Source organism: Macaca mulatta, chromosome 12 (assembly GCF_049350105.2).
Source record: "Macaca mulatta isolate MMU2019108-1 chromosome 12, T2T-MMU8v2.0, whole genome shotgun sequence".
In the NCBI taxonomy this organism is placed as follows: domain Eukaryota; kingdom Metazoa; phylum Chordata; class Mammalia; order Primates; family Cercopithecidae; genus Macaca; species Macaca mulatta.
Genome location: NC_133417.1, coordinates 91,589,879 through 91,615,065, shown reverse-complemented (window position 1 = coordinate 91,615,065; position 25,187 = coordinate 91,589,879). Strand labels below are relative to the sequence as shown.

General features: G+C 35.3%; 1 protein-coding gene across 3 annotated transcripts in view; it reads right to left on the bottom strand.

The window, feature by feature from the left end:
* The window catches only part of ITGAV (integrin subunit alpha V), a 91,319-nt gene that overhangs the window by 5,689 nt on the left and 60,443 nt on the right, over positions 1 to 25,187 (bottom strand). For all 3 annotated transcript variants that reach the window (XM_015110495.3, XM_077956458.1, NM_001265953.1), the window contains 12 exon segments: positions 23,386 to 23,493; positions 20,417 to 20,475; positions 18,750 to 18,904; positions 15,983 to 16,120; positions 11,299 to 11,366; positions 10,498 to 10,645; positions 9,931 to 10,023; positions 8,383 to 8,462; positions 7,930 to 8,010; positions 7,384 to 7,489; positions 6,246 to 6,404; positions 5,087 to 5,200 (listed from right to left, as the gene is read on the bottom strand). In XM_015110495.3, the coding sequence (XP_014965981.1) occupies positions 5,087 to 5,200; positions 6,246 to 6,404; positions 7,384 to 7,489; positions 7,930 to 8,010; positions 8,383 to 8,462; positions 9,931 to 10,023; positions 10,498 to 10,645; positions 11,299 to 11,366; positions 15,983 to 16,120; positions 18,750 to 18,904; positions 20,417 to 20,475; positions 23,386 to 23,493 (1,309 nt within the window).

The following is a 25,187-nucleotide window of genomic DNA, read 5'->3' as shown; positions in this document are numbered from 1 at the left end:
ATCCCCGTGGAAAAGAAAACAGAATTTTTAATGGGTATTCCATGGAAGGCCTACAAAAATCAAATCACATGCTGATGGCCTCTGACGCATTTAATGTTTCAATCAGTAACCTCAAGGTTGGCAGGCAAAAGAAATAAATATTCAATACCTTCTATATGCTTCTATATACTGTATTAGACATATCACATGTACACACCCATGACAATGCCGCCCAGTAGTGATACCATTTGCTGATGATCAGGAATAGAAAAGAGTTTCCTTGACCTGATAAAGGGCATTGATAAAAAGCTCACAGCTAACATCATACTTCATACTTCTTTCTCCCTAAGGTCACAAATAAGACAATAGAAATCAAGCCATTTCTACTCAATATTGTACAGAATGTTCTAGCCAGTGCAATTAAGAAAAATTAAGGCCAGGTACGGTGGCTCACTCCTGTAATCCAAGCACTTTGAGAGGCTGAAGCAGGCATATCACTGCAGGTCAGGAGTTCGAGACCAGCCTGGCCAACATGGTGAAACCCCACCTCTACTCAAAATACAAAAATTAGCCAGGTGTGACGGTGGGCACCTGTAATCCCAGCTACTTGGGAGGCTGAGGCAGGAGAATCACTTGAACCTGGGAGGCAGAAGTTGCAGTAAGCTGAGATCATGCCACTGCACTCCAGCCTGGGTGACAGAGCTAGACTCTTTATCAAAAAAATAAAAATAAAAATAAAAGTAAAAGGTGTCCAGATTAGAAATGACAAAGTAAAGCTATCTCTTTGTAGATGACGGGATCTTACATATAGAAAACACTAAATAATCCATATTAATACAATTTAAGCTAAAAAAACAAGTACAGAAAAGGTACAGAACACAAGATCAATATGCAAATATAAGTCATATTTCAGTATACTATCAATAAGAAATCCAAAAAAGAAATTAAGAAAACAGCATTGAGGTCAAGAGCAGTGGCTCACACCTGTAACTCCAACACTTTCGGAAACCGAGGTGGGAAGGTCATTTGAGGCCAGTAGTTCAAGACCAGCCTAAGCAACATAGTGAGATCCTATCTCTACAAAAATGAAATTTAAAAATTAGCCAGGGGTGGTGGGTGCACTTATAGTCCTAGCTACTCAGGAGGCTGAGGCAGGAGGATTGCTTGAGCCCAAGAGTTCGAGGTTGCAGTAAGCTATAACTATGCCACTGTCCTCCAGCATAGGTGACAGAATAAGACCCTGTCTCTAAAAAATAAAAATAAAAATAGGCTGGATGCAGTGGCTCATACCTGTAATTCCAGAACTTTGGGACGCCAAGGTGAGTGGATCACCTGAGGTCAGGAGTTCGAGACCAGACTGACCAACATGGTGAAATCCATCTATACTAAAAAATACAAAAAATTAGCCAGGCCTGGTGGTGAGCGCCTGTAATCCCAGCTACTCGGTAGGCTGAGGCAGAAGAACTGCTTGAGCCTGGGAGGCGGAGGTTGCAGTGAGTCGAGATCATGCCATTGGACTCCAGCCTGGACAACAAGAGCAAAAACTCCATCTCAAAAATAATAATAAATAATAATAAAATAAAAGAGCATTGAAAAGAATACACAGAAATCATGTAACCAAGGATGTGCAAGACAAGTACACTAAAAATGACAAAATATTGTTGAAAAAATTGTAGAATAAATAAAAAGAAAGACATACCATGTTCATGAACTGAAATATGTAATGTTAAGATACTCCCCAAATTGAAACAGGCTCAAGAAAATTGCTACCAAAATTCCAACTACCTTGTTTGCAGAAATGGACAAGCTGATCCTAAAATCCATAAGGAATCACAAGGGACTCTAAATAACCAAAATAATCTTAAAAGGAAGAAAATGTATTCATATTTCCCTATTTCAAAACCTGAACTCCAGAGCTACAGTAATCAAAACAATACTTGTATTAAGGATATACATATAGGTCAACTGAATAGAATTGAACATCTAGAAATAAACCCATATATTTATAATCAATTCATCTCCAACAAGACTGCCAAGACCATTTAAGGGGAAAGAATAATTTCTTCAACAAATGATGCTGAGACAAACGGATAGCCACATACAAAAGAATAAATCTGGACCCCTACCTGACACCATACACAAAAATTAACTCCAAATGAATCAGGGATGTAAATGTAAGAGCTGTAAGTGTAAAACTTATAAAACCAAAAAAGCCTAGGTATAAATCTTCATGGCCTGTATTGGGCAATGGTTTCAAAAATATGACAACAAAAATACAAGCAACAAAAGAAGACATAGATAAATTGAACTTCAGATTTAAAAATTTTGGGGCATTAAAGGACACCATCAAGAAATTAAAAAGACAATTCACACAGAATGAAACAAAACCTGCGTAATCATAAATCTAATGAAGGTAGTATCCAGAATATATACAGAACTCTTTACAACTCAACAATAAAAGGCAAACAACTCAATTTAAAAATGGGCAAAAAAGTTGAATAGGTATTTGTCTAAAAAAGATATACAAATGAAAAGATGCTGAATATCATCAGTCAATAGGGAAATGCATATCAAAACCACAATGAGTTACCTCTTCACACCAACCAGGATATCCTGATTATAAAAATTTTAAAACAAACAAAACCAGAAAATAATAAGTGTTGACAAAGATGTGGAGAGAATAGGACCCTCATATATTGCTGGCTGGGACTGTAAAATGCTGCAGCAACTTTGGAAAATAGTTTGGCAGTTCCTCAAAAAGTTAAGCATAGAGTTTCCATATGACCTAGCAATTACACTCTTATGTTTATTCTCAATAAAACTGAAAAACATCTTTACATGGAAATTTATGCACGAATGTTCATAGCAACACTATTCAAAATACACAAAAAGTAGAAATAATCGAAATGTTGATCAACTGATGAATGGATAAACAAAAGGTGGTATGTCCACACAATGGAGTATTATTCAGGCATAAAAATGAAGTACTAAAGCATGCCACAACATAGATCTTGAAAACATGCTATGTGAAAGAAGGCTAGACACAAAAGGCCACATGTTGTATGATACTACATTTATGAAATGTCCAGAATAGGCAAATCAGTAGGAATGCAGGTTAGTGGTCACCAGGGGCTGATGATAGGGGAGAATGGATAAACTGCTTAATGGGTATAGCATTTCTTTTTGGGGTGACAAAAATGTTTACAATTATAGTGGTAATGGTGGTTCAATGTTGTAATTATACTGAAAAACACCAAATTATACACTTTAAAATCATTAAAACAGTTAATTTTATGTAAGCTTTGTCTCAATTTAAAAAAGCAGATTCTGAAAGAGGACAGAAAGTGCAAGATCAAAAGTGGGGTTGGGAGGTAGAAGGCAGTTTCTATTTCCCATGAGTTGGTCAGGGAATTCCTCTGACATAAGTTTACTTTTAAGGACATGAGAAGGATATGGGAAAATAAGCTACAAGGATATCTGGACAAAGAATTTCAGGCAGATGGAAGAGCAATTACAAAGCATTGAGGAATAAACATGCTTGGGGCTATCTGCTCAATGAAGAGCAAGGTGGAAAATTTGAGAAACAGAATAGTAAGGAGAGGAGATGCAAGCAGAGAGGCAGGAAGGGCCTGTTAATGTTGGGCTTAAAGGTCATTGTAGCCTCTTGCTTTCTCATTGAGTTAGACGGGAAGGCACTGGAGTGACACAACCTGACCTGTATTTAAAATGATCACTGTGGCTTCTATGGCATACAAAGTATAGTGGGGAGAAAGGCAGAAATACAGAGGCCAACCAGGAGTTTGGCAATAGTACAATTGAGAAGGGAAAGTAGCCTGGGTTAGGTTGTGTTAGTGATGAAACTAGTGAGAAGGGGCCAGATTCTAGGCATTTTGAAAGTAAATATTGATACAATTTGTTGAAATACAAGACGTGAGATTTGAGATAAAGAGAGGGGTCAAGCATGAGGTCCAGGTGTTAGAGAATGTAGCTGATATTTACTAAAATTAACTAAGAACTTTATGGAAAGAGCAGACTTGGGAAAACCCAAGGGTATATATTGAGAATTAAGTTTGAGATTCCTATTAGATATTTAAAAGCAGTTTCTAGTAAGCAGTTGGATATTGGAATCTGAAGTTCAATGCAGAAGATCACACTGGAAATATAAATCAAAGGCATCTATACCAGATGGTATTTACAGCCATGAGAGTCAATAGAAGGAAGTGATTAAGTGAACGAAAGTCACTAGGCAGTTGAACTGGATGAGAACTAACAAGAACCACAGAATTTGGTGTTGTAAAAGTAACCAGTGATCACTATTAAACATAAGCAGTGCTGGGCCTGGTGGTTCATGCCTGTCATCCCAGCACTTTAGAAGGCTGATGTGGGCAGATTGCTTGAGCTCAGGAATTCGAGACCAGCCTGGGCAATATGGTGAAACCTCATCTCAACAAAAAATACAAAAATTAGCTGGGCATGGTGGTGAGCGCCTGTAGTCCCAGCTATTTGGGGGACTGAGAGGGAAGGATTGCTTGAGCCTGGGAGGTCAAGGCCTCAGTGAGCTGTGTTTGTGTCATTGCACTCCAGCCTGGGTGATAAAGTGAGGCTCTGTCTCAAAAAACAAACCAACAAAAAACACTATACCAGGTTCTCTACTAGAGATTTGGAGATTTGTTGATTAAAAGAAAAAAAAAAAGCAATCGCCTTTAAAAACATTATAGCCATTATATAGGCTAACTCAACAAAGGTTAATCAAATGCTAATTATTATTCCAATGTATTTCTGTTGGGACCTTCTGGATTTTTTAGTATCGTACTAAAGCCTCAGAGATTAGGAGGAGGCCAAGAAAGAGGACAGTTAAAGAACTAGAGTAGGAAAATTAAGTTGGGACATAAACTAGTTCTATTAGCCATCTACAAAAATAGATCATTTGAAGAAAATATGGCATTAATCTGACTAGGAAAAAGGAAAGTAAGAGGAATGCATGGTATAAAAATAAATGTAGTTGTTCAAGCACAGCTGTTGTTATTTTTGAAATGTTCTTTGGTGTCAGTTCTATAGTCACATATTTTTAAATGTCTATAGTGCACGTACTTGAAATGGCACTTACCAAAGTGTGAATATCTCCTTCACTGAGGGCAAGATCCCGCTTAGTGATGAGATGGTCCCGCTCACCTTGCCCAGCAACTGTGTCATTCTTTTCAGTTGCTTGCAAAGATGAAATCTAATGCAATCACATTAACAAAATGGTGGTAAATGATAATGAAAAACATTTTATATCAGCATTTGATATAAACTCTTAATACGAATAAAAAATAGTGAATGAGCCGGGCGCGGTGACTCACGCCTATAATCCCAGTACTTTGGGAGGCCGAGGCGGGCAGATCACAAGGTCAGGAGATCGAGACCACGGTGAAACCCCGTCTCTACTAAAAATACAAAAAATTAGCCGGGCGCGGTAGTGGGCACCTGTAGTCCCAGCTACTCAGGAGGCTGAGGCAGGAGAATGGCCTGAACCCAGGAGGCGAAGCTTGCAGTGAGCCGAGATCGCGCCACTGCACTCCAGCCTGGCGGACACAGCGAGACTCCGTCTCGGAAAAAAAAAAAAATAGTGAATGAAAATTTAGTATGATAGAATATTTACCACTCTGTATATGGTGAGCAGTAAGGACAGAAAATAAAGATTAGTCTTTATTATGTACCAAAAAGGTTAGCTCTCCCTAACCATTATTTTCAGCCCTTGCTTACCTCGAAGTAACACACAGAAATGGCCTGAAATTCCACAGTACATTTGTGATGTCAATCATGGGTATATTTTTTATTTTGTTTCTTTACCTTTCCTTAGACCATACTGTATAATTGTTTCTAGTAAAAATCTATGGAGATGACTATATCCAAAAGTCAAAAGAATCATGAGTAAAATGGTAAAGCTTATCCCAATTTTAGCAACAAAACACCCTTGATGTGATATTACACCCTGAACAAACAACAATGTGATGGAGCCAAGGTCAAACTGAGTCCCTGAAGAACATCTCATGAGGCTCAGTAAGCACTCCATGAAGATACGGTTCACTAGGATGTCACAGAATTAATTCTTACCCATTATACAAATGAACTTATCCTGAGTGTACTGCTTATGAACTAAACAATTTTTTGCAGAGTGGGTTCTATATTAAAATAGTTGTTTTATTTTATGAATTTCTTTTATAGGTTTAGAAAGAAGGCAATGAAATATCATTATAATGAAGAGCTGCTATAAAGCACATTACCTTAATTCTCAAAGGGTTGATCTCCATATCTGAAGTGCAGTTCATTGGTCCATCAATATCATAATGAAGGATATACAACAGAGTATTATTGTTGTATTTATAAGGCCACTGAAGATGGAGCATTGCCTTGCTGAATGAACTTGGACCATTGTTTCTCAGCTAATGAGAAAAAAGAAAATGTATCTACACCTTGGGCAAAAATCTGTTCCATAATCCTTCCCCTACATCAACTTTAGAAATCATGTTAGCAATAGGTTTTGAACAACAGCACAGTTTCCACAGTTAACCTCTAATTACAATGTGGCTATTTTAATGCAAAAATTATCAAACTCAACATTTGTCTCTAACACAGAGTAATATGTGTCAGGATAAAAATATAAACAAGGTTGGGCACAGTGGCTCACATCTGTAATCCCAGCACTTTGGGAGGCCGAGGCGGGCAGATCCCTTGAGGTCAGGAGTTCATGCCCAGCCTGGTCAACATGGTGAAACCCCGTCGGTGAAACCCTGTCTCCACTAAAAATACAAAAATTAGCCAGGCATGGTGGTGCACACGTGTAATCCCAGCAACTCGGGAAGCAGAGGCAGGAGAACTGTCTGAACCCAGGAGGCAGAGCTTGCAGTGAGCTGAGATCGGGCCACTGCACTCTAGCCTGGGCAACAGAGAAAGACTCCACCTCAAAAAAAAAAAAAAAAAAAAACATATATATATATATATATATATATATATATATATGTATAAACAAAAGGTGAAATATTTAAAAATTATTAATGAAGGATGACAAAGAAAATTTTCTTCTATAGAAATACAGTTTTGATTATTTGCCATAGGTATTTTCATTTTTAGCCAGAACTACAAAATGCCCATGAGAAAGTACCAGTGACTTATTTCTTTTATTCAAGTAGAACAATTGATTTTAAACAACAAATTATATAAACTGCTTTATTTAAACAAAGCTATTTGTCAAATAAAAATGAATTTATGAAAAAGGAAAATATTCAAACAAATCTCTGACACATAATTAACCAATGTAGTTTACATAAAAATTACATAGAATTTTTTTTTTTAAGTAGCTTAGTTGTTCCTCTCTTCGTTGGCTCGTTCACTAGGTTTGGGTAAAATCCAACAACTGCAAACCTCATAGATGTGCTGAACAACTGGCCCAACGTCTTCTTCAGTCTCAGGGTTCTCCTTGTGCTCCCAGTTTGGAATCGGAAGAAAGATATGATCAGGACTCGAGACTCTAAATAATGACCAAAGAAAACCTACCATGAATATCAAAATGATATAGTCAGTCCATTTTCAAAAGTGCCCTGTATTCATTACTCAAGTGAATAAAATTAGATCTAATTTTTAAAAATACTTCAAGAGAAAACTAATGAACACACACATGCACAAAAACTGCTCTTAGGAAATGTACATGTAACAGGTGAATTGATAATTTGTGTAAAAGTTCAATAAACTTATTTTGTGCATGTTGTTGCCATGTTTTGTTCCTTTTGAGGATCACCCAGTATTGGGGATTTGGAACATACCTAGGATTTTATTTCTACAGGAGCTAATGCCCTAGTAAAACCACCACTAAACATGTAGTGTCTACTGTCCAGAAGAGGCTAAGGCCTGAGAGTTACCTTTAAAAAGCAATCGTGAGAATGAGATACTCAACTAAGTATTCATACTGACCCTCTTATCTCAACTGCAGCTAAAACAGCAAGGTCAACTTTGTGAGATACAACCGGGCTTACTTTGTCAAACAGATTTGAGCTGAAAAAGAAAAAAAAAATACTTAAAACTGAATTAGACATATAACCACCAAAAACATACAAGAGGCAAATCCAGTGAAACTAAAAATTAACAAAAGAAACAAGTGTAAAGCTTATACCTCAAAATAGTTATTTTCACTAACATTTAATTCCAAGAAGATGAACGTTTTATTTCTGGATTTTAAATTTTGTTTTACAAACTCAAACTTGACAATAAAGTTATTCTTATAATGTAAATATTGATTTTAAAATGCTATAATCAAGCAATAAAATTTAATCTGTGCTATTCTATATTTAAAATATATTACATAGTATATTTACAACAAATAATATTTATTTGATAGTTAGAAGTGAATATAAGTTGTTTTCATACCTTTGGATTTGTAAGTCAAATTTCACAGAAGTATCCATCTCTGACTGCTGGTGCACACTGAAACGAAGACCAGCTAAGAGCTGAAGGAGAGAGGAAAAGATAGTAATGTTAGTCAATGTCTAATTAGCAAAATTTCAAATCCAATGTCTAAATAAAAAATAATGTTCTAAAATGGGGTTTTTCTGAGCTTACAATAAAACTGAACAAAGATAATTAAATCTTATTTTCTATCAAATCTGTTTTACTTAATATACCTGGGCCAATCCATAAGACAGCCTATTTAACAATTATTAATCATAATTATACCTCCTTATAATACTATCTTTCTAAAAAATGCAAAAGTAAATATTTGTTGATCCAGTGAAAGTCTAGCAACTAGGTGCAATGATTTGATAACAGGAAGCTAACAACCAAAGTATGTTCTGTGTTCATAGCCCAGAAAAGAAGAAATGGATGATTTACTAGAGTAAGAGAACCTGGATAAAGAAGGCATGAGTAGGGCCACAACCAGAATTTCTCCATACACTTCTCATAACACTCCCAACACCAAATATCCTAACTCCTGCAGCAGAAAATTGGTAGATTTTAAATAAAACAACTGAACCACCAGGTACAAAAAAGGCTTCTTGGGGATCAATGACACATAAAAACAGTACTTCCTGGATACTGCCTCCCACTCCACAAAGTCTGGAGTTGGCTACTTGGAATAAGCAGAAACTATATAATAACCAGAAAGCTAGAGAGAATGAGAATATGAGAAAATAAAAGGCATGCTCATTGTTAATAAAACATGTAATACATGTGAAAAATTGAACTTAGGGTAATTTTTTCAAGTTCTCTTCCCTAAGATACCGTACATCTAGAAATAATAATGACTTGTAATAGAAGACATACTAAAGAAACATGGAATACTTACAACTATATTACTACATATCTTCAAAGTACCCGTATCAATATGTCATTAATTAAATTCTATTGAATAAGTCACACAGCATATACTGCCATTTTGTCCTTGCTACTAGGAATTCTACAAGGTATATTTTGTTTACTTTTTAGAGGATTTGGAAAGTGAGCCATTGGCTGCTGCTTTTCAAGCTCCTGGGCACCCTACTCTACCATCTGAAGGGGAGCCTTATTCAACTAACCTTTGCTTTGATCCTCTGTGTGGGGCCTGTGATGGAATCTAGCTCACCTAGGATTGACAGTCTTAGTAGTTGCCAGAGTAGCTTTTCAGGATCCATTAAGGCATCAGTGAAAAGAGCAAAATTATTATTTCAGTCCTTAGTTTAAACCATGTTCTCATCCATTTACTAAAGTGAAGGAGGCGTACAGAGCAGCTGATTGCAAACCAAGTAAGAGCACAACCAATTGTTTCGTATCTTAGTTAAAACTAAGCAAAACTCTGCTAATCATTTAACTGTTATATCGAAACCAATTTAAGGACATTGTTTTGAAGCGCTTATTTTTAAAAATTACTATGAGCCCAGAGAACAATATGCTTTTCTATTTGCTGGGGAGAAAAAAATCTGTTTAATTAAATTGTCTTACTTGAGTTCCAGCCTTCATTGGGTTTCCAAGGTCACATACCACCTGGCGAGTTTGGTTTTCTGTCTTAAATGCACAGGAAAGTCTTGCTAAGGCCTTTGATAGACAAAGAAAAAGGATACAAAAGGAAATAAAATATCATGCAGTTGGATATTTCAGTTTCTTGTCCTAAGCAAATAAATCTAGTTGAGCAAACCAGGAGGTAAGGAAAAAGCCAGAATTGGGTACAATTGCCACATGGAAATGCAGAAGTGTTTCTAAAAGATCCCTAGAGGGCTACCATACATAACCATAAAGCCTCTGATAAATAATTTGATGGACAGGCTTAGACACTTTATCTATCTAACCTCATTTCCAGGCACTTAGCTTGCAATTCTAAAAATGTCATATCAATGCATTATGCAAAGTATTAGGCTTAAAAGGAATTATGTAAGAGAGGCACTCCATTGTCTAGCAATTTAGCCTTAGGTAGAATAGCTAAGCTTGTGCTTCACTAAATAGGGGAGCAACTCATTAATGTTAATAAGATCTGTGAGTGCATTTCGATTTTTAAAGAGGCAGTCTGCTTACTTCACTGTTTCGGACAACCCCGATGAAATCAGCCTGCAGTGGAATGGAAACGATGAGCTCAGCTTCATAGGCACCTTCTCCTTGATTCTGAGCCTTAACAATCAATGTCAGAGGGTTGTCATCCCCAATATAGATCTTCTTTTGATCACTACAAGTTAACAATACAAATCCAGACTGAGAAAAAAAGACTAGATGGGGAAAGTGTGACTGTTCAAAGAAACAAGAGTTAAATACATAGCACCAACACGTTCAACAGTGTCTCAAGATATTTTAAGACTACTTCACAGCTTGATAGAAAACAGCAAATAGCACACTGGGTGCAAATCCAATGTTCTCTCAGTAAAAATAAACATTGATGCCACTAATAGATCACTATCATTCATATCTATTACTGAAGTGAATTATATGTACTTTGTAATTCCCCAATATTTTTCTAAAAGCTAAATTAATCATGTGTCATAATTCTCACAATATTCTTTATAATTCATATACCATACAAAATGGTAAGGATATTCCTTGAGTTCAAAGTATATTTGCAATGAAATGTATCTTTAAAATTATACAATATTACTTTGTGATATTACCCAAAGTTGAATGCCTGTCAACCTAAGCAACTAGTGAAAACACAGTAGATATTTTCTTTAGAAGCTCAATATTGATAGCTTTAGTATTATAGAAACTCACGCATTACCCTCCAGTATAACTAATTCTCGTTAAAATATGTTAGTCCTTTGAATAGAAAAATGTACCCTTCCATTTAAATTTCTTACTACATTATTTATTATTTCAAGCAAAACTTACCTATCTACAAAAACTTCCAGTTTGGGTTTACAGACATTGTCTTCACCACAGTCAAGTAGAATGTGAGCCTAGAAAAAAACATTTTATTTTTCTACATGAAAAATACCAATGCAGGCGGCATAAGCAGTGTTTATCAATATCTATGTGGTTATACACGTATGTACACGTGTACATATTTTCATGTACTCATCAGCTTGTTTGTATACCTTAATGCAAAAGAGACCATGGCCACTTATTTTTAAACAGGTCAGTATAGCCAGTCAAGAATGAGAAAGAAGAAAAAGATTCATAGGATATAACACAGTTCCTTGGAACCTTTCAGTTCTATCTCAAATTAAGCTGTTATCATCTTTGAATGAGGACTGGTGTAAAAGAGAAAGTAATAGTCAAGAAATGAGGGTTCATTTTTACTCTGCTGCTAGCTAAGTTGTGAGATGTCGGGCAAAATAGACTCCCTTCTAGAGTTTCTCATTATGGACTGTGCCTCCACCAATATCATGGAAATAGGGCTGCAGAGGATAAAAGAATAAGGAGCTGTACGTATTCAGCAGACAGGCAGAGAGACCAAGGGGCAAAAGAGACTAGATAAAATGAGTCCAGCATTGCATGGTCATTTGGAAAAAGATGAAGGAAAAGGAGCTTGAAGCATTATAGCTAGCCAATCAGGGTAGGTGAAAAAAGCAAAGACCTGAACTTTTTTCCCTTCTAGATCTGGCCAGAAGAATGTTCCAGCTAGAGCAAAATGGAAAAACCCAAAAGAGAGAAACACTGGGAAAAAAGCAGAGGAGCTGGGTAGGATGTGAAAGAAGAAACATAAAAATTAAGAGAAGAATGGAAAATAAAGATGAGGCCATTTTTGCTTCAAGCACAGAAGTAGACAAAAAGAAGAGAGAAAAAGATTTAAAGGAAAAGAAAAACGGAGTCCCTCAAAAAACGGATGATGATTGATGATGATTGTACACTTCCAAGTAACACGGAATGTCTGGAATTAAGGCTTCAACATACACATTTTGGGGGAACACAGTTCAGCCCTTAGCAATATTTAAAATATTGTCATTTTTACATAGAATCACTTAAAAATTATCAGTGGAATATTTTGCATTCTATTTCTTACTGTCTTCAAAATCCAGAATGTATTATATACTTTCAGCACATCTGAATTCAAATACTTAAGTTTTATTAGAAATTTTTTTGTATTTAGAATTCATATAATTCACAGTTGAAAAAGTAGATTCAAATACTCAAGTTGTTCTAAAGATACTAAAAGTTTTGCAGTAAGAGAATTAAGCATCAGCTTTTAACATTAAATTAATTAAAATTAAATAAAATTTTAAAATCAGTTCCTCAGTGACACCAAGCCCATTTCAAGTGCTCAGAAGCCACATGAGGCTTGCAAGTGGCTGTACATTGGATAGAGATTCTTAACTGTCGTTTTAATTTGAAGGAAACACAAAAATATATGTGAATTAATTCATTTACCTAGATATATGCAGTTGCTATAAGCCTTTTTCAAAAAGGACCATTAGAAGAACTATATGGTGATTCTTTACATCATGCCAAATATAAATCAAGGCTTGATTAGATTATATCATGAAGAAAGTGTGGACTTTACAGATAACAAATTAACTAGTGATAAGGTATGTATGTATAACATGCCCAGTTAGAATGTTAGATGAGTATCTTAAGTTTGCAATGAGACATATGTATAAAATATTAATGAAACTGTAATATAGAGATACTTGGCTAACATCACTCTGTAGGGGAAGAAAAGGATTTAGCTGGCATTGAAGCAGCCATAGTATTAAAATATGCTGTCAGGAAAGATAGTTTCAGAAATGGAAAAGCAATGTCTTCCATGCTCAGACAACCAAATCTCTACAGTTATATATATTATATCTTGCACAAAGTAAGAAATTAATATGTATTTGAGGCCGGGCATGGTGGCTCATGCCTGTAATCTCAGCACTTTGGGAGGCCAAGCCAGGTGGATCATGAGGTCAGGAGATCAAGACTGTCCTGGTCAACATGGTGAAATCCCGTCTCTACTAAAATACAAAAAATTAGCTGGGTGTGGTGGTGGGTGCCTGTAGTCCCAGCTACTCAGGAGGCTGAGGCAGGGGAATCGCCTGAACACGGGAGGCGGAGGTTGCAGCGAGCCAAAATTGAGCCACTGCACTCCAGCCTGGCAACAGAGCAAGACTTCACCTCAAAAAAAAAAAAAAAAAAAAAAAAGGACTTAATGTGTATTTGAATCAAAAAAATGAGAGAAAAAAAACCCAACTCTTTCTGCAGAAAACACTAAATCTCCAACACCAAAGGATCAGGGAGCAGAAAGGGAAACACTAGAACTGCACTGTCCAATATAGTAGCTACTTGCAAGCCTCATGCGGCTTCTGAGCACTTGAAATGGGCTTGATGTCACTGAGCAACTGATTTTTAAATTTTATTTAATTCTAATTAATTTAATGTTAAAAGCTGATGCTTAATTGTCTTACTGCAAAACTTTTAGTATCTTTAGAACAACTTAAGTACTTATTTGAATCTACTTTTTCAACTGTTAATTACATGAATTCTAAATACAAAAAAAATTTCTAATAAAACCTAAGTATTTGAATTTAGATGTGTTAAAAGTGTATAACACACTCTGGATTTTGAAGACAGTAAGAAATAGAATGCAAAATATTCCACTGATAATTTTTAAGCGATTCCATGTAAAAATGACAATATTTTAAATATTGTTAAGGGCTGAACTGTGTCCCCCCAAAATATATATGTTGAAGCCTTAATCCCCAGTATCTCAGAATGGAACTGTATTTGGCGATATAGTCTTTCAAGAGATTATTAAGTTAAAATGTCTTTAGGGTGGACCCTAATCCAATGACTGACGCTTAAAAAGAGATTAGGACACAGACACACACATGAAAGGAAGACCATGTGAAGACACAAGAAGGTGACTGGTGACCATCTACAAGCCAAGAAGAGAGGCCTCAGAAGAAATGAGCCCTGCTGACTCTTGATCTCAGACTTCTAGGCTCCAAAATTAGGAGAGAATAAATTTCTGTTGTTTAAGCCACCCATTCTGTGGTACTTTGTTATGACAACCCTAGTAAACTAATACAGATATATTTTTTAAATAAATTTCACCTATACGTTTTCTACCTTTTAAAAAATGTTGCTAACCAGCAAATTAAAAATTACAAATTTAAAATTACAATTAAAACTTTATATTTCTATTTGACAGCAAAAAGAGAGTGCAGAGAAGAGCTTGTAATGTAACCAGCGAAATGAAGGATCCATTTTAGAGAAAAGCAAATGATAACAATGGTGGAGTAATTAATTAACATAAAAACAAGAGTGAATAACAAAGCTAAGCATGCAGAAAGAAACATACCTAAAAATTAATATGTCACTGATGGAACAAATGTAGGACACAGAGAAGACCAAAAAAAATTTTTTTCAAACAATGAAGAATGAGAATAGGTAGGAAGAAAAGGAAGTCACATATTACTGCAGTTATTTTTGCCCTCCAAGAGGTTTCAAAAGTTAGCCTACTTGATTAGCCAGTTTTAACACGGTGTTGGCATTAAAGAGATTGGATGGGGAGTTTGGAAAACTAATCAGAAGTAGTGATAACAATGATAATAAAAGATTTCTAAAAAATTATAAAACTATAAACAGAAAATAACCATAACCCATATATGAAAGCATATTATATAAAGGGACAAGTAACAATTAACTTTGAAAGAAAGTATAATACTGAATGACAGACATTAAGAGGCTCAGGTGGTCATTATTAAACTATTAATCAACATAATATTGTACATTCAATAAAAATAAAAAATGTAAATAATATAAACACAGAAGTATGGTTATAAGTTCTGTGTTAATGAATACTAGAAAATGGCACATATACCATGATTATTAATGTACAGAATGAAATTGTTAAAATATAAATATTAGAAAAGACTTTTAAAAATATTTTAATTTGCCTTTTGTTACCGTCACATATAGTAATCTCAAATTACAAAACCAGAAAACAAACCAAAAAAAAAGAGCTTATGGGATCTTAGAAAGACCAAAAAAAAAAAAAAAAAAAAAAAATGACAACCTAAATTTAGGGCAAAGAGTTCTATGAAAGAAGAAATATTAATGTAAAAACATGAACATGTAATTTAAAAAGGAGAAATAGTAATTAGAATTAACAATATTTAAATACATTATACATAATATTTTCTAAAACTAGAATACCACCTATCAAATTTTGTTGCTTTCTTTGGTTTTCTGAAAAGAATTATTTATTTACTATATATGCACTTTTTAAGATTAAAATATCAAAGATAACATAGACATCAAATATCTTTAGCGAAATACTAAAATATGTAAACAAACTGGCACATTGCTGTTCTCCTTGAATTATTTTCCTATTTCACGTATATGAAATGTGATCCTGTCTTTCTCTGTATATCTATGTTAAGTGGCTTTAAATATCTCTGACTTGAAAATTCAGATTCTCAAAAAAATAAAAAGAAAAAAGAAAAAAAAATAGAAAATTCAGATCCCTAACCTTCTGACTTTGACTAAACATCTATCAACATAATAAAGGAAATTTTCTCTAATATTTAATAACATGAATTGTAAGGAAAAATCACAAAATATCACACTAGTGGTAAATTGAGTACAGTACCTGTCGACTAATGTTAGCAGGCGTGAACTGGTTAAGAATGGGTTGCAAGCCTGTTGTATCAGCAGCTGTTCTATAATCCAACCAATATTCCATAAAAATGGTAATTGGAGTGAGTTTGTCTCTAAATTCAGATTCATCCTAGAAATGGAAAGGCTTTGAATTAATGATAACATCAACCTAAATTATCTGGAGAAATCCGTAAGTGCACATTACAAAGCCAGCTGTATTCATCCCTGAGCCTTCAATTCTAACAAAATTCTCTGGAAAATTATACTTATGTAGAAATAGAATATCCAAAAGATTATCCTTATCAAGTGAGAACGTTTACTCAATTTTTGTTTTACAATGTACTATTTGATTCACACGAAAGTACGAGACATGTTAACATGAGCACTCACACACACCCAACATAATAAGAACATTATTGATACTGCTTACGCTACCCAAATACTTCTTTCTCTTCCTCCCTCTGCACTCCTTCTCAATAGGATCACACGTAGGCTTCTGTGACTTCCTTTCTGTCCTACACTCTCATTAAGATCTATCCATTCTATTGCATGTAGCCTACGTTAATTTTGTACTGTTGAGTACTATTTCGTCATGTAAATATACCACAATTCATTTATCCATTCTGTTGAAGGCTATTTTTATTGTTTATGGGTTATGTTTTTGCTATTACAGAAATTGCTGTGATTATTCTTACACATAGTGACAAGTATATTTGTCAGCTCCATAGTAACACATCATTTTCCAAAGTCTTCAAAACAATTCACACTGCCGTCAGCAATGTATAAGAATTCTTAATTCACATCTTGACCAATTAATAGGTATTCGCGGACTTTGTTTAAATGTAAGATTCTATTTCTTCATAGCCATAACTTGGGATATTTGTCTTGCTTCTTAAATCACGAAGTTTTTAAAATTTAATCTCAAACCTTTTTTGTACTTAAGACAGTCACGTTTCTTCTTTAATCTATTCATGTGGCAAATTACATTTTTAGACTTAATATTAACCCAGTCTAGGATAAACAATAAGCCCAACTTGGTTTATGTATCTTTTTTTACAAACTGCTAAGACTTATTTGCTTATAATGTCTTAGTAATCTTACATCTATTGTAACATTAGAATGAAATTCTCCCTTCTGGTACTATTTTTGACCAGTCCAGGAAACAATTACACCAGTTTCACAGATTGACTTTGAAATATTTTGGTTTTTTATTCTTTCAAAGAGCTATATAAAATTGAGAAATCTTATTCTTGAATGTTTGGTAGATACTGCCTATAAAACTATCTGGGCTTTGTTTTTTGTAAAGATTAACTGCCAATTCTATTTGTTAAGTGTTCAGAGGATTATTCAGGTTTTCTGTTTCTTCTTATGAGAGTTGCATTGTTTTACTAAGAATTTTCATGTTTTGTCTAAGTTTTCCTATGTACTAGCCCAAGGTTATTCATAATATTCTGTTAATTCCTCCCTTATCTGTAATGCCCCACTTCAATTCTTAATTTTGTGGTGTTTTCTTCTTACTTTCATTTTTTCTTAACTTTCATTTAAATTAAATAGCATTTAAGGCTACACATTTATCTTTGTATTCTACTGTTGTGATAGCCTATACATTTTGATATGTTATATTTTCATTGTAATATAGTTGCAAGTAAATTTCCATTATGATCTTGTTTTTGACCCATAAGTTATTTAAAAATCCTACTTCCCAATTCCCAGTTGATCTTTTTGTTATGGATTTCTAACAACTGCACTGTAATGGCATGTATTCTATAAAATTACTTTTTCAAATTTGTTTAGACTTCCTTTATGGCCTATGCATGGTCAGTTTTTATATTCTTTAATTATTAGGTGTAGATTCTATATAAGTCTGTTAAATCAAGTTCATTAATTATGTTGTTGTCTAAATATTTACTGATGTTTTTGTCTTGTTTTGTTTTTTTCCTTTAAATAAAATAAGAGTCTCACCCAGGCTGGTCTCAAACTCTTGGCCTCAAGGGATCTTCCTGCTTTGGCCTCCCAAAGTGCCAGGATTATAAGCTTGAGCCACTGTGCCCAGCCCCTTTATTTCTTTAAACATTTTATACAAATTTGTACTCTGTAACTGGCCTTTGCGGGTCTAAAATCTGATGCTTCTTCTAGTGGCTTCTTTGTGTGTGTGTGTGTGTGTGTGTGTTTAATGAATTCATATTTCATCAAATTTAACCTGTGGAAATCCTGGGGCCCATACTGGATAGCCCCCCTTCAGCAAGGTTTTACATTTGGCTCTTGCTGGAATCAGGACGCACCTCTGTCGTAAGAACACTCAGCCTTATACATATGTTGGAATTCCTGTGCTGGTGTCTGCAATTACCACCTGCCCTCTCCTTCAGCTTCATCCTTTGCCAGCAACTCTGGCTCATATATTTGCTTATACTCCACAATTCAGATTTTTGCAACTGGAGTTTTTTTGTTGATTGATTATTTTTTTGGACCCTGATGATTTCTTTTACTGTCTTGAAAGTCCAGTTGCATTTAACAAATATGTTTTTCATAATTTGTTCAGTAGTATTGTTGTGGAAAGGCCATTTGTAATATCCAATCTGCCAGAAGTAGTAGTTCATCATTCAGGTTTGACACTTTACAAAGCTAAATTTCCTTTGTATATTTTTCTGTTTTTCCTTTTGATCTAACACTAATTTACAGAAAGTGAAAATCATTTAGATAAAAAAGAAAAACTAATGACTGAAAAGGAAAAACAAGCTAGCAGAAAAGTTATCTCTTACCCGCAGATATGCTATCAATTCCTCACACTGCATCAGTCCCCCCCTTGAAATAGTCATGTTCTTGGAGTGACTTGGGGACCTGCTGTAGAGAAACAGTGCTCGTCGAATTGCTCCCTTTTGCTTGAGTTTATCCAAAAGAAGTTCCACCTGGAAATCTACGTAAACCAAAGGATTTATAACCAACATATTCTTTATGGACACCTATCTATTCTACTCTAGAGTTTTCATGTAAACAGAGATCTTTATTCCTTAAGAAGTAAATTGTTTCTAATTAATTTAAAATGTCATTACATTATAATGAGACTATAACATATTAATTCTGAAAAAAATTTAATAATAATTATTTCCCTAAGTAATGTCATAAATAATTCCCCCAAAAATGATAGTAGTAAGCCAATTATCAGACAGGAGAAATGCTATCGTTTAATTTAAGCTGAGAGGAGGAAATCCAGAGGATGAAACACGTGAATTAAGACTTCCACCATAAATTCAAGTAGCAAGAGTCTTGCTGATTTTGATTAAGAAGTATTTGCTCATATGTACTCATACCATCATATTAAACACTATGATGAATGAACAGTTTGCCCCACTTGAAACTCCTGCTTCCAGTGAAGCTATCATATCAAATTGTCAGATGAATATGCCTTCAGGAAGCAAGTGACCAAACAGAGTTAAATACATCAAGAATCATTGTAAAACAAGTATGTAGCAATTAGGATTACTGCCTTGTAAGATTCAGTTCTTTAAGTAGTTTCTTAAGAGAGTGCAAATCTTTAAAACCAGAAGTCACGTTACTAGTTTCTCTAAAAGTTGACCATTTCAAATTTGGGTGAACACCCAGGGTTATTTTGCTTCATGTTCTGCTCTACTTGGCCACATTGTCCTCCATGCTGTTTCTCAACCACTGAGCATATCTCCTGCTTCAGGCCTGCTGAAACTGCTAGTTCCTCTGTGTCAAACACTCCTCCACACATCCCAAAGCTCCCTCATTTCCGTCAGGTCTCTACTGAAAAGTTGTCTCCTAGGGAGACCTTGCTTGGCTGCCCTGTGTAAACTTTTACACACAAACACACACCCAACGGTTTCAGTTTCTTCTCTGCTTTATTATTCTTTACCACTTGCCATTAACATACTGACAAACCTTTGCAATAATTATTTAACACTACTATCTTGCTCTCAGGACCACATCAACCATTTTAGGAAAAGAAGAGTAGAGTTTGCTGTGTGAATTAAACTGCATGACCAAAACTTTTTCTCCTCCTTCTCACTATTTCTAAACCACCTCTACTCCTGAGATTGCTGGGGGCTGCCCCAAGACATAAAACACAGACTTCTCAGCAGATCATCTACTTACAAACAATAACATTCATGCCTCCCCAGAGTTCATTACCTCACATTTGTAACTGCTTAACCTTACAAAGGTCATGTTTCCCACTTTGTGGGCTATTTAGCTCATAATGTCCATAAATAAGTGTATTAGTTTTGAATTAGCTTAAGAGTTACCAAAGAATATAATAATTATGTTGAAATCTTAAATGCCTTGAAACATAAACATTCAAATAAAAAATTGTAACAACTCGAGTAACTATTTGAATATTCTAAAATATTTTTTACGTGCTGTGTATGCAGTATCATTAAAATAATATGATTTTTCATAGAACACTTACTAAGCTTTCTGGGAAGTACTCCTTTGCCATCTGCCTTTAAGCAGAACCTAACATTAAAGCTGTGGAAAAATAAAAAACATACATAAATCCTATAATCCAGTTTAGACATATTTTTTATTATCATCCACATCTAATATTTCTAATACATAGTTTGTATTGTGAAGCCTTACATCTTTCTTCATGTCTTAATATTATTCTAAAAACATGAAACTCTATACACTAACCTAACTCATCCTTCAGTAATTTAAGCACACTTCCTTTCATGGTACCTTGATGAGAAAAAGAGAAAGAATGTCCTAACTTCCTCTCAAGCTTATAGAACCTGTTGATAAATCTAAAGGTGGGAAATGACAGTTCAGATTTTTATTTATTTATTTATTTATTTATTTATTTATTTATTTATTTTGAGACAGAGTCTCACTCTGTTGCCCAGGCTGGAGTGCAGTGGCACGATCTCAGTTCACTGCAACCTCTGCCTCATGAGTTCAAGCAATTCTCCTGCCTATGCCTCGCGAGTAGCTAGGATTACAGGCATGCACCACCACACCCGGCTAATTTTTGTATTTTTAGTAGAGATGGGGTTTCACCACATTAGCCAGGCTGGTCTCAAACTCCTGACCTCAGGTGATTTGCCAGCCTGGGTCTCCCAAACTACTGGGATTACAGGCGTGAGCTACAGTGCCTAGCCGACAGTTTAGATTTTAAAAATTGTCCTGTTGATAAAAAGACCCACCAAAGCTTTCTTTAATTAGCAATCTTCTTTACAGCAGTGTTCTTCACATTTAGTAGCAGGTTTTGAAATCGGTTGAATGAGTTGTGTTCAGCATCTTAAGAAAAATTTTTTTTTTTTTTGAGACTCAGTGGCGCGATCTCGACTCACTGCAAGCTCCGCCTCCTGGGTTCACGCCATTCTCCTGCCTCAGTCTCCTATGTAGCTGGGAGTACAGGCGCCCACCACGGCACCCGGCTAATTTTTTGTATTTTTAGTAGAGACGGGGTTTCACAGTGTTAGCCAGGATGGTCTCAATCTCCTGACCTCGTGATCCGTCCGTCTCGGCCTCCCAAAGTGCTGCGATTACAGGCATGAGCCACTGCGCCCGGCAAGAAAAAATTTTTAATAAATAAAACTGATTTAGGTATCGAAGGTAAGTATGATTTTCTGAAATGCTTGATTTAATAACTTTTATGTGTTTATAATGCAAAATGTTATTTCTTACTATGTGCCATACTCAAAAATCATATGATGTTACTGCTCTAGTTAGTGCATTTGAAGCCTCTGAATTACTAACATAATTAGAAGCAGATTATTGGCAACTTCACAGAGGTATGCAGGGTAGAAAAGCAGAAAAACTTACAGCAAAATCTTGAAAACAACTTCACTGCCAATCAATAAAAATGAAGAGCAAATATTACTGAATTTTTAATGTAATCCAATTAAAGAAATGAAAATTTCAAAACTGTAATAACTATAATTCAAAAATATTAAAAAGCAAATTCAGGAAAAATATCTTTAATTGGCTCTTTTGAAGTAAAATTTCTCTAGGTACCAATCATTTCCTCCTTGATCATAAGTTCTCTGCAACTTTTCTGTGTAAGTAAGGAACATAAATAGTGTTTCCCAAAGTGGGAACTCATGAGTGACTACTCATGGTGATTTTGGTAGTATATGGGTCAAGATTTTTCATTAGTTTTATATTTATATTGATATGTATGAGAAAGATACTCGTTTCTACATTTTGCTTTTAAATACTATGAGGTAAAGCATGAGACAACTTAAAAAATATCTATAATGGGCCGGGCGCGGTGGCTCAAGCCTGTAATCCCAGCACTTTGGGAGGCCAAGACGGGCAGATCATGAGGTCAGGAGATCGAGACCATCATGGCTAACACGGTGAAACCCCGTCTATACTAAAAAAATACAAAAAACTAGCCAGGCGAGGTGGTGGGCGCCTGTAGCCCCAGCTACTTGGGAGGCTGAGGCAGGAGAATGGCGTGAGCCCGGGAGGCGGAGCTTGCAGTGAGCTGAGATCCGGCCACTGCACTCCAGCCTGGGTGACAGAGCGAGACTCCATCTCAAAAAAAAAAAAAAAAAAATATATATATATATATATATGTAAAATGAAAATAGAGCAAAAATTACTGAAGTAGCATACAAATGACAAAGATGAGAGAAAGAATGGAGTAGAGAAGAATTCAGACATTTAACTTATAAAAAAATATTATATTTTTCTTTGGAAATTAGTAAAGGAATAAGCAGAAAATATACTAGAGCAAAATAATTTTTTTCAAACAGCTGCTGTTCACAGATATTAAATCTGAAAAACAAGATATCTTTTAAAAATTTAATTGTTCATGGGCCTGTTTGGAATTACATATAAATGAACTGAGATCTTATTAGCTTTTCTTTCTTTTTGAAAATATTCATTGACCATGCATAATTCTTTAAAAATTAATTTCATACTAATTTACAGAGTATTTTTACAGCTCTTTTTTGGAGCACTATTTCTATAATCCAATTTATAACATGAAAATAGAGTATAAGGCCAGGTGCAATGGCTCACGCCTATAATCCTAACACTTTAGGAGACTGAGGCAGGATGACTGCTTGAGCACAGCAGTCTTCGAGACCAATCTGAGCAATATAGGGAGACCCCATCTCTACAAAAAATTTAAAACATTAGCTGGGTATGGTGCCACACGCCTGTAGTACCAGCTACTAGAGAGGCCAAGGTGGAAGGATCACTTAAGCCTGGGAGGTCAAGGCTACAGAGAGCTGTGGTTGTGCCACTGCACTCCGGTCAGGGCAACAGAGGCAGACCTTGCTTCAAATAAAAAAGAATAGAAAAAACAGTATACTCACAGAAACTGTTTTAGCAATATTTCAGCCCTACCACCTTCACTTTTCAATTGTTCTTACAATGCTTGAACAATAATCACAATAATAACTATTATTAAACAAATACCCTTACCAGGAAACTTTGAGAGCTGTTCCAGGCAGTGAGCAGGTTTTATTGTCTTGATTTAAAATGCTAGGGTACACTTCAAGACCAGCATTTACAGTGATAACTGGTCGGGCCCTAGTGGGGGAAAAAAAGATGAAGAAAAAAGTTATTTATAAAGTTAGGTTGATCGAAATATTTTTGGTTCATATTCACTACATATATAGTACAATGTTTACTAAAAGTATTGTCTGTAATAGTAAAAGGAACAGGAACAACATAACTGTAGGTGATCAAATGTCTCAGTTGCCCAGAACTGTCCTAATTTTAGCACAGAAACTCATGCATCCTGCGAAATCGCTCAGTTCCAGGCAAAGTGGGACAATGGCTGACCTATATGAATTCAGTCACTAAAGCAGGATGGCTAAATAAGTTGTGAGATATCTACCAAATTCACTGCACTACCATGGAGAAAATGAGCGCAATGACCTCTAAGACATAACCAACATATAGTTTTAGTGAGAGAGAAAAAAAAAAAAAACCCCAAAATGTACAAAGGATGTCTACGGATAGACATACATACATACATACATACATAATATGATTTTTTAATGCATAGAATATTTCTAATAGAAGAAACAAATAAATTATTAGCTGGTGTGAGGGAAAACATTTTTTTATATACCCTTCTTGTACTGTTTGCATTTTTACCACATACATTATATAATTAACAGCAATTTAAAAAACTAAAAACAATAAATTAAAATAAATACAGTTTTCCTGAGTTCAGATACACAGGTTGAAATCCTATACAAAGATACAGCTGGCTCAAGTCAATCAATGTGCCTGTCTCAAAATGATAAATCTCTGAAATCTGTTAAGTATTGTATAGTTACAATTACTATAGTATACAGTTATTGTATAGTATACAATTAAATTGACCCATCACAAACTCTACACAGCACTAATGTTAGTATTCCTGCCATGTATAAACTCAGATCATAGATATGTAAACATCTTAACTACCTGGGATGCCAACTGATATTCTGAGGAACTGATGAAATACAGAGAATAACTGGGGATATATAAGAAATTGGGAAATAGAAATATATAAATTCATACATATTGCTCTAGTAAAAATATTCATTTCGGGTTTCATCAGATACTAACCTTGTGGTCAGAGAATACCAAGACATAAGCATGAGGTTAATTTCCTGCTTCTTATAGGAAAATGTAAACCCAGACAATTTTTAGAGAGATTAAAACGGCAGGAGAATACCTTTGAACATAATTTAAAAGACAAAGAACGGGCGAGCAAAGTGGCTCACACCTGTAATCCCAGCACTTTGGGAGGCTGAGGCAGGTGGATCACTTGAGGCTAGGAGGTCAAGACCAGCCCAGGCAACATGGCAAGACCCTGTCTCTACCAAAAATACACAAAATTAGCCAGGTGTTGTGGCGCATGCCTGTAGTCCCAGCTCCTTGGGAAGCTGAGGCACGAGAATCACTAGGACCTGGGAGGCGAAGGTTGCATTGAGCCAAGATTGCACCACTGTACTCCAGACTGGGCAAAAAAAAAAAAAAAAAAAGACAGACGTTCCAGTGTTCAATAGCACCACAGATTGGCTATAGTTAACAATAATTTATTGTACATTTCAAAATAGCTGGCTGGGCATAGTGGCTCATGACAGTAATCACAGCACTTTGGGAGGCTGAGGTGAGTGGATCACTTCAGGCTAGGAGTTCAGGACCAGTGTGGCCAACAGGGCAAAACCCTGTCTCTACTAAAATTACAAAAATTAGCCGGTGTGGTGGCATGTGCCTATAACCCC